This window comes from Myxine glutinosa, chromosome 10 (assembly GCF_964187855.1).
Source record: "Myxine glutinosa chromosome 10, kmMyxGlut1.1, whole genome shotgun sequence".
NCBI classification, from domain to species: Eukaryota; Metazoa; Chordata; class Myxini; order Myxiniformes; family Myxinidae; genus Myxine; species Myxine glutinosa.
Window position 1 is genome coordinate 88,735,872 of NC_136270.1, and position 12,028 is coordinate 88,747,899.

At 42.4% G+C, this 12,028-nt stretch overlaps 1 protein-coding gene across 1 annotated transcript in view; it reads right to left on the bottom strand.

The window, feature by feature from the left end:
• Nucleotides 1-2,046: 2,046 nt before the first annotated feature.
• LOC137434002 (vasoactive intestinal polypeptide receptor 2) overlaps nt 2,047-12,028 on the bottom strand; it is a 156,202-nt gene continuing 146,220 nt past the window's right edge. Inside the window, exons 11-14 of the mRNA XM_078785849.1 lie at nt 10,474-10,591; nt 10,343-10,384; nt 5,223-5,875; nt 2,047-2,485 (exon numbers count right to left, since the gene is read on the bottom strand). Of these exons, the coding sequence (XP_078641975.1) occupies nt 5,744-5,875; nt 10,343-10,384; nt 10,474-10,591 (292 nt within the window). The 3' untranslated portion in view covers nt 2,047-2,485; nt 5,223-5,743. The remainder of the gene's footprint in view (nt 2,486-5,222; nt 5,876-10,342; nt 10,385-10,473; nt 10,592-12,028) is intronic.

Below are 12,028 nucleotides of genomic sequence, written 5' to 3' on the forward strand. Positions count from 1 at the left end.
GCGCTCGGTGATTGGAGTGCGGGTGATATCAAAGAGAACGTTCGAGACAGTCGGAGCAAAAAGGGAAAGCACCACCATTTTCTCTCTCTCTTGGTCTGGGCTCTGGGTACGAGCAGTCGCATTCTCTCTCTCTGTTCCTCGCACAGTAAAAGGTCTTGTGCGTTTATTTGTCTGTAGGGATCGGATAACCCCCCGTGTCGTGTCCGTCCGTGCAAATAAGACCAGGGAACTCCGTTTCCCTCGAGTGCTGAAGAGATAATACCGCGATAGTTTTGGGTAAACGCCTCGGAGTTAAAGCTTGTTTTGGTCATCTGTCACCCTGAGGTCTTCACTACAGGATAGACGCGACTATATATATATATATATATTATATATATATATACGTATATATATATATATATATATATATATATATATATATATATATATATATATATATATATATATATATATATTGTGTGTGTGTGTGCTTTTCATCATTGATTATTGTGCTTGTAAATACGTGTTTGCTTTATTTGGTAAACGGTTTGTTTACACTCTTTATTAGATTAATTTAGTGTGTAAAATTAGATAGACAGGAAGTTCTGTCTCCCCTAACCCCCGATTTGTCCATAATTTAGCCTGTGACTACTTGACGGTTCCGCTCGGCCGTACATAATAAATAAACGAGTACGCACTGAGGATATGTGCCCCAGTTGGTATCACCACCCCACCGGAAAGGTAACGCATTTGTAAAAGAGTGAGGACCCTGCTTGTTTTGGCACCATCAATTGGCGTCCGGAGTTACTGGCTAACCAAATGGGCTGCTGACTTCTCTGTGATGCGGCAGCCTGCAGGGTCAGAGTTCGGGGTCTGTCAAAGGCTTTTGAGATACTCGTATAAAGGCCTAGACCCCGAGAGCAAAGGATTCCCAGTCGTCTCTCAGAGAAGAGGCCCAGACCCAGAAAGGACATCACTGGTAGATCTTGCCTTGTGAAAGCCATATTGATGGTCAGAGCAAAGACTATGTGATTCAAGATGCTTGAGGAAATGGGAATTGAGAAGACATTCAAAGACTTTGGAAACAGTAGAAGTCAGAGCAATAGTACAGTAGATGGAAGGGTTTGAACGATCACCCTTCTTTAAAATAGGCTGTATTAACTACTAATGCATGTTACCAGGAAAGAGGGAAAGTTTAGGTTTTTTAACAAAAACGAAACAAACGAGCAAGCACGGGTGCAATTTCTGAAGCACACTCCTTCAGGACACGAGGAGGAATGCCATCTTGTCCGTACGCCTTGTTTGTGTCCAAAGAGAGTACTTTTTGACTGCATGAAAAGAGATTGTAGGGAAGGGCATAGGATTGGTCAGGGGTGCATCAGAGGGAGATGGAATGTTGGGTCATCCATTGTGGAATTGAGGAGAAAAGAGAACCACATTTAGTTGCTTTATCAGTCGGAGAGACAGCTATAGTATCATGGGTATGCCCCCCAGGTTTCGTTTGCAGTCTTCTTCCCCCGTCCACAAAATGAAGAAACAGTATCACATCCCATTACTGCCTGCAAAAATAGGACTGCATTACACTTCTCTTGTCCAAGTGAGTCTGCAATTGCACGTGGTGTTATGTACCACAAATGCTTCCCAGTGCCGAATGAAACCCAGAGTTAATAAACTTGAAGTCTATGTATCCTACACAGAGGAACACAATATCCATATCAACTGTCCGTACTACGAGACAGACTAATATTGACAGCAGCAGAAACGTGGAGCAGTATCCTGGTATCTGCTTCCTCGTGGCTGCAGGATGTGATACCAGACTTGTCAATGGACACAGATTACACAACATCATCATTTACAGTGCCAAACAGTACTTCAACCTTTGTCACATATTCTGACAAGAATAAGAATAGCTCTGCCTTGTTTTCTTCTGACCTCAAGAAACTATGTCAGTTTCCTGGAAGTGTGGCATTACCCACCTCCCGCTTACGTATGCCATGCCACCGTGTATCTCTGATGCTTTGTTTCAGATTCTTCTCAAGTTATTTGTCCCAAACAACATCAACACGATTAAGAGCTTCCACTTTTACTTTGAGATATGGGGCAAACACATCTTGGAAATACTCTCCAAATGTTTTACATTTGTGGCCTGGTGGTACGACAGCATCCCCATCAACTATTATAGCATCAGCATCTGGTGCTTTTGTTGTCAATGCAGCTTCATTTTTCAGACATTAAAGTAGATCAGACTTCTGCCCATTCTGCAGTTTTCCTCTGATTGAGAGTGCTGTGGGACATTCCTGGTTTTCGTGCCTAAATAATTCCCCCACCAAATTTCCATCCTTTGTTGTTCATCTGTGCAGTTCTTTCCAGTTGGTGTGCCAAAGCCTTTCAGTTGATGTGTTCGTGCATAACATATCATGCTTTCCATGTTCCTTTGTGCCAATGACTTCTGTAATACATTGGAGTGTATGTGTGTATGTGTACATCACCATATAACTGGACTTCTCTCAGTGATATAACCACGGAGGTATATAATATGGAGAGCCAATTGGCCACCTCGCAGCATTAGCCGCCGTGAAGCCACCGGAAATAGTCTGGCGGCCATATTGGGAAGCCGATTGTTTTGTAAACAAAGCCTGTCAAAGCAAAGGCGTGGCGCACTGATGATGCAGCTGGAGCGAATTTTAGGACCGCCGACTATTTAATTAATATAGAATACTAATATTTGAACTGATATTCGGGCTCAGAATCCCGTTCTTTAAGGAAATGGTGTTCATTAAGTTTGAAGTTGATTCTAGACGCATTTTTCCTGGGGAATCCAATGGTTTAGAGCTTGTTTGAAAAAAAAGTGCCCAAAATTACCGCTCGGTGTTCTTTATCGTTCTTCTCATGACCCAATCATCCACTAGTAGGAATAAGAATCCTGACATGTTACACCCCTGTTTAACTCCTGTCTTCACCTTGAACCATTCTGTTGTTTCACCTTGGTCGACGACCGCACATTGAAAGTCTTGGTAAAGGGCTTTTACAAGGTTCACTAATTTTCCAGGTATGCTGTATTTCTTCATTATGACCCAGACTTTCTCTGGGCAAGGAGTCGAAAGCTTTCTAGAAATCTATAAAATTGAGGTACATCGTCGTTTGCCATTCTTTGGCTTGTTCTATAATGTTCCTCAATATAAAGATCTGATTTGTTGTCATGTTATATGATGTTACTTAATTCAGTCATTATATTGTAACTAAGATGTGTATGTTTCTATTACCGAGATGCTAGAAACCAGTCACATAAATGACATGAAACGCTGTCATGTAGTTAACCCACACAATTCTTGGGTTTCGGAAGTTTTTGCTATTCATAACATACAAGACTTACATGTTGCAATGGAACGTTCAACAGGACATGGTAATTGTTACATGAATAATGGAGCGGAGATATAGACATCTCATGCAACACATCTTTTACAGTTTAAATATTTACATGAAGTGTTGGTGAACTCGCCATATCAGACAAAGGGCAACCCACTTGCAGACTTGATGTCATGTCGCATCAAGAGGCGCTTATATGCGGCAACAAACTGCCGGGCCGTTGGGTTATTCCCACTTCCACATGCAATGCGGACCGCTCCAAAGAAAAGTTCAATGTGGTCTTGGCTCATTTTGTACGTAAGCAGGTATCGCAGGGGAGATGAGGCAGGTTTGACATATGTGAAATACAAAATTGTGACACTCTCTATGCAGATCATGAAACCAATGAAGGGGGTTTTCAAACGCGTATTGGTCATAACTTGACCATTCATGTTTTTGATGTTGGACAAGTAACTGTAGGCAGTATCCAGGAATGGCAGGAAAAGTCCTTCTCGTGATGTCATGAGTGGTGCCTTGTAGTTTCGTGCCAATGGATTGCGAGAATTTAGAATGTCAAACAGTTTGTCCAATGTTTCAATGTATTGGCAGGTAGCCCCACTGCCCTGAAATTCTGATAGTTGCAAAGTGTCCCTGCAAAACCGAATTGCATCTGCCACACTAGTGCTCAATGTCTGAGCGCTGTGTCCACCTTCATGACATTGCTCTTCCACTCGATGTGTTTCCGGGAGAGCTTATTTCCCAGACGCAAGCCTTCCCTCTTCTGCAGATCAAAGAGTGCCTGGATGTATTTCCACGCGATGACTTTTTTGTTGCCATCCTCCATCATTTTCATGGATCCAAGACAGTTTCTTGCAAGTTTAAGCATGTGACATGCATCGAGTACTTCGAGTACTTCGGCTTCAGTCGGACGGTTTGACCAGTCCTGTCGAAGTCACTCTCATTGAAGTGATCACTGCACAGAACTGTGGTGCCTGGGGTGGGGTAGAAGGACTCCCTTCTCAGGGCAGATGTCCATCGGGAGCACAAGTCCTTATCCTTTGGAAACCTTGAAACAAAATACGTTGTGGTCACAAAATGTGGTTGCGGGTCAAAACCTCAGAGGGCAGTCAAAACATCCGAGTCAAAACGACTCCATATCAAAATAATATTTTGAGTTTCATATGTATAGTTAAATACAACTTCATCTGCTAATGTTTGCCATGTGTCGGACTTTCGTACCTTCCACAAGTAACCCCCATTTGCTCTTTCTGCTCACGAGTGACACAGGAGGGCATGGAAACCCTGACAGTAGTAGACTGGACAATTAAGTGAAGCTCATCACAAATTAAATCACTTGACAATGATCACGAGCTGACGAGTCAATCTCGATACTTCAATCTGAATCAATGAATGAGTCAATCAGACATCAGTCTGACATACTCACATAGCCCTAGTGAATACACAATACAGTTATATTTGAGATCTGTGTCGTATTGCACACCCTGCGCGTGGTCTAACATCATCAAATTCAAACACAGTGTTCAAACTTCATTGAAACTTAATTACCTAGCCCCACCACCGTGACCACGCCAAAAACTGAAAAAGCAGAACACCCGCGATCGCGGTTTGTCACTGACTTGTGAAATGTGCATGTGGAGGCCTTCCCTGAGGTATTTGTGCAGTCAAATGCAACACACTGTGGCATTTTGAAACAGCGCGTTCACAAATAAGACTCCTTACAGTCGGTAAGCATCCAAAATGAATCAGAAATTGTGAGATCAGCTGATTGTGAGATCAAACACGGACGCAGACACAATCGGCTTCCCAATATGGCCGCCAAGCAACTTCCGCTAGCTTCAGCCGACAGCCATCATTGGCTCTCCAGGTTTATTATATACCTCCGTGGATATAACTGGTAGGGTGGTGGTTATCAGTCTATAACCAGTGAAGGAGCTTCAAAAGCTTGGTTGGTAGGCCAAGTGACTTTTTTGTTGCTAGGCACCACAACCATATCATTGTTGTCATGTGGTACCACAACCATGCCATTTTTAAGTCCCCAAAGTTGGTTTACTCTGTGTATGTTCTCCTTGCCATTTCTAATTGGCATAAATGGCTGTTATTATGAAAAGCATGGTTGCTGGGCAATATATGGCTGATTCCTAAGGAAGATGACATTTTATGTGATGGGTACCAATCTCAAATGTTTCAGCATATTTTTCTCACTTTATACCAAAAGTTTAATGCTTCTATCAAAAAGAGAACAATTCTTACTTGTACACGAGCAGCAGGAAGTATGGGTATTCACAGACTAAAGAGGCTGATTGCCACATTCATTTTGTACTACTCGTTCTAGATATGTGAGTTACAATATCAGAGAACAGAAGAGTGTTAGAGGGCGTGGTATGTTTTCTTTCGCCAATCAAATTGTGCTGTGAGTCACCACGTGGTCTTCACTCAGGATTGAGGGTCGCTGCTGCGGTTGCATCGGTTGTCCCTGTAGCTGGCGGTTGGAAATCCAGGACCTCCAAGCCGCCTTCAACTCTGCCTGCACCTGCAGTTGTATATAAATCAGCTGATAAACATGAGATGTTTACTTGTATAATAAAATTAATTCATTAATAATTATATGTGTGGCTGCCAGACATGAAATATTGTGGAACTAGCACGCCACTCAGTAGAGCGCATACTCCCGCCGTGGGTCAAGTTGGAATAATACGTTTTGTTTAACATCCCCTCTCCCCAAAACAATAAATGAAAAAGAAAGTAGGCCCAAACTGTCAGATATAATTTATTTTGATATATCTCGGAATTAGAGGAGAAAAACATCATTTAAGAATAAGAATAAAAGCTTTAATGCAATAAAACAGAAAAAAATCTTTCCTAAAAAAATTTCCAAAAAAACTCCTGGATCCGGAATAATATCCTGAGCTTCACCAAAAACTAATCAATTCTTCCTTATCCCAAGGGCAATCATCCCACCAACTTTCATCCAAATCAGTACAGAACTTTTCCAGATATCTTGTTCACAAACACGAACATACGAACACACACACACACGGACGGACACGATCGAATGCGTTACTTCCTGGCGGGAGTAATAAACCTAAAATCGCAGAGCCAGAACCAGAATTATTTATTTGGTCTGGGAAGCCCATGCGAGGTTTCTTCTTCTTCAGCCTCTCACAACCCTGGGTGAATATGCGATCTTTTTTTTAAAAGTTGCAATTTTGCCAAATCTGTTTATTCGTTTGTTAATATACCTGAGCCATTGACAAATCTGGAACTAAGTCTTTATAAGTTTATCAAATACTGACCGCAAATGACATTCGCTGAGCTAAATGTTGATGTCTCTTCTGAGGTTAAAAAAAAAAAACAAAAAAAAAAACAGTTTTAAAGCATTAATTATACGTATCAAACGATACATTTTATGAAACGGGGAAACCTAATACACACTTTGGTGGTTTTAAAATGACAGAATATGTCTTTATTAGAAAAAAAAATGAACCTTGAAGACGACGCTGCTAACAAAATACACCGCTCTAACGCATAACCACGAGTTTAAACTACATTTACAACAAATATGAAAACTATTTTCATATCACAATGTTAAATATAGAATATATAGAAGATAATGTTTAAAAAAATGAGCCCTATCTTCCAATGGTAAAAAAATCCTTCAAAAAATTCCTGGATCGGGAATAATATCCTGAGCTTCACCAAAAACTAATCAATTCTTCCTTATCGCAAGGGCAATCATCCCACCAACTTTCATCCAAATCCGTCCAGAACTTTTCCAGATATCTTGTTCACAAACACACACACGGACACGAGTGAATACATTACTCCCTGGCGGGAGTAAGTATGGAAAAACCAAAAGTTAGAGAAACAGCTACTCCTGCACTGCCCACAACTGAATAAAGGTGTTAAAGAATGCAGGAATTTGTGATCCCAGACATTTTAGAAAAAATAGATTCATACAAAGGATAAAAGTGCAATTTCACTTAAATATGGGATGGTCTATACTGTAATAAGTAAAAACACCAGACGTTTTCATTGTCTAAGTCTTAGTACATTCACATTATCATTCATAACAATGCAAAACCTTTTCCGACCCATTGAGAATTGGGAATGAAAATGCATGAGAAATAGGAATCAAATCTTGCCTTTAATTGTCCATTCTTAGTGAGAGAGTAAGGAAATATTAAGAGGGTAAATAAGTAATCATGCGTGGGAAACTAGAACGACACTCAGTCGAGCGCACACCTCCACCAGGCTGAACAGTGTATGTTTGGTATCCCACTGATAGGCCGGATCTGGATTCAGACCTGAACCAAAATCTAATCGGCTTGTTCTTGTCACCTAACCAACTCATCCCCCAAGTTTAGTCATAACTCGTCCACAACTTTTTTATATCATGTTATGTATCACTTTTCACCCTATCTCTCAATGGTGAAGAATCACTTAAAATTAAATAATTCTCGTGTCCGAATCCATATTCAGATCTTCACTAAAATCGAATCTATTTGTCCTTGTCAGACACCCAACCTCTCCACCAAGTTTCGTCCAAATCCGTCCATAACTTTTTGAGATATCCTGTTATGTATCGTTTTTAGCTTGATCACTCAATGGTGAAGAATCACTTATATATTAAAGAATTCTCATATCCGAATCCATATTCAGATCTTCACCAAAATCTAATCATTTTGTCCTTGACACACACCCAACCTGCCCACCAAGTTTCGTCCAAATCCGTCCACAACGTTTCGAGATATCCTGCTATGTATAGTTTTTGGCCCGATCTCCCAATGGCGAAGAATTACTTTAAAAATTCTAGTAGTCGGATCCGAATCCGGATCTTCACCAAAATCTAATAATTTCGTCCTTGTCTCATACGCTACAGCTTTGCCAAATTTAGTCGGAATCCGTCCACAGCTTTATGAGATATTTTGTTCACAAATAGACAGACAGGGGTGAAAACATAACCTCCATCCACCTTTGGTGTCGGAGGTAAACATGTTTATTCTGTGCGAACAAACAAACAAACAAACAGACAAACAAACGGACACAAATGCAATACCCTCTCCTCTCGCGAGGGTCAAAAGTTACAGCCTTTACAGCCAAATCACTTGGTCGCTGTCATGTCCCAATATCAGCTTCCTAGCTCAAAAAGTGCTTGAGATATTGCCCAGATGAGAAATAAAAGAAATAAGGAAATAATAAATTGATGATAATTACATAATTACCCGGCGCTCGCCGAAGCAAAAAGCGGAGTTAAGCTATCTGGCGGTATACATGCGTATGTACGTATCTGCATATTTAAAAGTCATTTTCTCGGCATCCGTTGATCCTCTTGACCCGAAATGTTCACCATAGTATGTCTATTCATACAGAATTTTAGTGATAATTATGACATCATAGGTCACGTGGTGCCGGAGCCATCTTGTAAAACCGAAAAACTTTGGACCTCCATGTCTCCAAAACCGCTCCATGGAAAAAATTGAAACATGGCTCATTGTAAATAACTCCACATGAGGAATAAATGTTTTTAACGATGATGTCACTGGCGCCTTCATTATGACGTCATAATTTTACAAGTACAATTCTTAGTCCGATCTGTTTGAGATTGATTGAGCGTGATCTAACCAACAACTATATTGGAAAATGTACATTTATGACGTCACTGGTCACATGGTCTGGCAACCAAATTCGATCAAAGAAAAAAAACCTTAAACAAACAAAAGAGTTTGCTTTCACCAAGTTAACTGCACGAGGTACGTATTCTATGAATACTATCTGGTTAATCAATTAAATGATTCATCAAAAAAATATTATATATCGTTTTTTTCCAAAGCACATGTTCTCTATTGCGGCCAAAGTTCAGCTTTCCAGCTCAATGGATGATTAAGATTTGCCTGGACAAACAGGAAAACTTTTCTCCCACCTCTTTTTCCTTTTTTTCTTCAAGAAACTTTTTTCTCTTTTCTCCCGCCTCTGGAACAAACTCCCTCACTCTCTTCAATCCCACTCCTCCCTCCAGGTCTTTAAAACAGCTGTTCACCACCATCTCTTGTCTTCCCCCATCCAAAACCTTGATCTTTTCTACCCCCGTTAATTCACCCCAGATCCACTTTTTTGAAATTCCGACTTCTTTCCTGGAAGTCCTTGTTGTCCTTGTGTTTTATACCTCTCCCACCCCCTCCCCCCCCCCCCCCCCCTTTCCGATGCCTCCTCCCCCCAAGCCCTCTCCCTCCCACAGATCTCCCGATGTCCCTGCTCTCAATTGTCGTACTTGTGTGCTTCCCTCTCTCTCCACATCTTGTTTCCCGCTCCCTTTATCTTATGTGTTATGTGTCAGTTTGTCTTTTTGTGATTAATCTTAGCTCTTCCACGAGCCTCGATCTTGTGTGCAAAAAAAACAAAACAAACAAACAAACAAGGAAGAAAGAAAACAAACGGAGTGAAAACTGAGTGCTCCCTTTCAGGGTGCGTCATTGCCGAGCCCCCTTCGGAGCCCGGAGATGACGTCATGCAGCGCCTGTAGATGGCATCGAGGGCGGCGGAGTACAATTACCAACACTATAAGCAGCTGGGGTTTATAGGATAACTCACAAGCAGCAAGCTGTGTCGTCAATGTTTGATTACTGACCAGACTATAAATGATCAGCCTGGTGCGTCACAGGCAGTACGTCAATAAATGCATTGTCCGTCCTTTGGAAGGACGTTAAATGGTTGTCCCACTTTAAAGATCCCCTGGTGTCTCACAATATTAGGCCATTGTGTGTCAGCACCCTGTTAAAAATAATGTTTGCGAATTCCAAATTTGTGCCACCACATACACCTGTGATGGAGCACCTGTCCTCGTTTGATTCTCAGCCACAAATTGCTTTGGCAGGACCGAGAGTCCTAGAAACCGGAGTACGGTGTGGTGATCGATGGACGTGCAGGTGTGATAAGCATTTGTAGCTTGTGAACAGACACTAGTATTCAAAATATATACATTACTTGTTTGTCATCCTACCTCTGCATTGAGGAAACAGTACAAAATGGCCACCACGAAGCCCTGAAAGAGAAAAGTCGGATTTGCAAAGAGATCTCATATTTCTGACTTCTTATTTCTCGTGTTGAAATGTAGTTTGGAATAATGCACACCTGTAATGATGCGGTACAAAGTCCAAGCATGATGCGGAACCTGGTGTTGACAAAAGCAAAGATACTGAAGTCGATTCCAAGGAGTGGAATGAGCAGCAACGTCGCTTTCGCGAAACGCCTGGAAACACGACCAAATAACCACACGCTGTCATCATCGAAAATATTGTACTGTCAATGAAAGAAGAAAACAAATCTTCAAACGCCCTGGAAACGTGTAATCACATCAATCACAAAGTTTACACTAATTATTATGGAGTATCATTTACAGTTTTGTTTTTTTTGTATACATAGTCGAGGCTCGTGGAAAAGCTAGTACGACACACTGAACGGATCAGGACACAACAAGACAAACATAGGGGCAATACAAGGGGCAATGCGCGATCAGGACACAAGGGGCAATGCGTGATCAGGACACAAGGGGCAATGCGCGATCAGGACACAAGGGGCAATGCGCGATCAGGACACAAGGGGCAATGCGCGATCAGGACACAAAGGGCAATACAAGGGGCAATGCGCGATCAGGACACAAAGGGCAATACAAGGGGCAATGCGCGATCAGGACACAAGGGGCAATGCGCGATCAGGACACAAGGGGCAATGCGCGATCAGGACACAAAGGGCAATACAAGGGGAAATGCGCGATCAGGACACAAGGGGCAATGTGCGATCAGGACACAAGGGTCAATGCACGATCAGGACACAAAGGGAAATGCGCGATCAGGACACAAGGGGCAATGCGTGATCAGGACACAAGGGGCAATGCGCGATCAGGACACAAGGGGCAATGCGCGATCAGGACACAAGGGGCAATGCGCGATCAGGACACAAGGGGCAATACAAGGGGAAATGCGCGATCAAGACACAAGGGGCAATGCGCGATCAGGATACAAGGGGCAATGCGCGATCAGGACACAAGGGGCAATGCGCGATCAGGACACAAGGGGCAATGTGCGATCAGGACACGAGGGGCAATGCGCGATCAGGACACAAGGGGCAATGCGCGATCAGGACACAAGGGGCAATGCGCGATCAGGACACAAGGGGCAATGCGCGATCAGGACACAAGGGCAATGCGCGATCAGGACACAAGGGCAATGCGCGATCAGGACACGAGGGGCAATGTGCGATCAGGACACAAGGGGCAATGCGCGATCAGGACACAAGGGGCAATACCCCTGGTGCTCACCTGGTAGAATAAACAGTCTACTGCACTGACTAAAGCAAAGGTATTTAAAACCAATTTCAATGGTTTCTAGACAGGGAAGCATGTAGAATCACACGAACATAACCATGAGACTTTAAACAAATAAAACAAAAAAATACCTATTTTGGGGGGTGAAGCCCCCTCCCCCAACCCCGTATACTTCCTCAGACCCAAATTTTTCTAATGCCTTGAACAAACATTGGTACATCACAGGTGATGAAGGTTGTGGTCAAGTTTCATCGAAATTGAGTGTAGTTTCTGAGAAGAAAGCAAATACCTATTATGGGGGGCAAGCCCCTCCCCCCCAATAGACCACATTACACCCCGATTTGTTAAATGCCAGGAACAAAC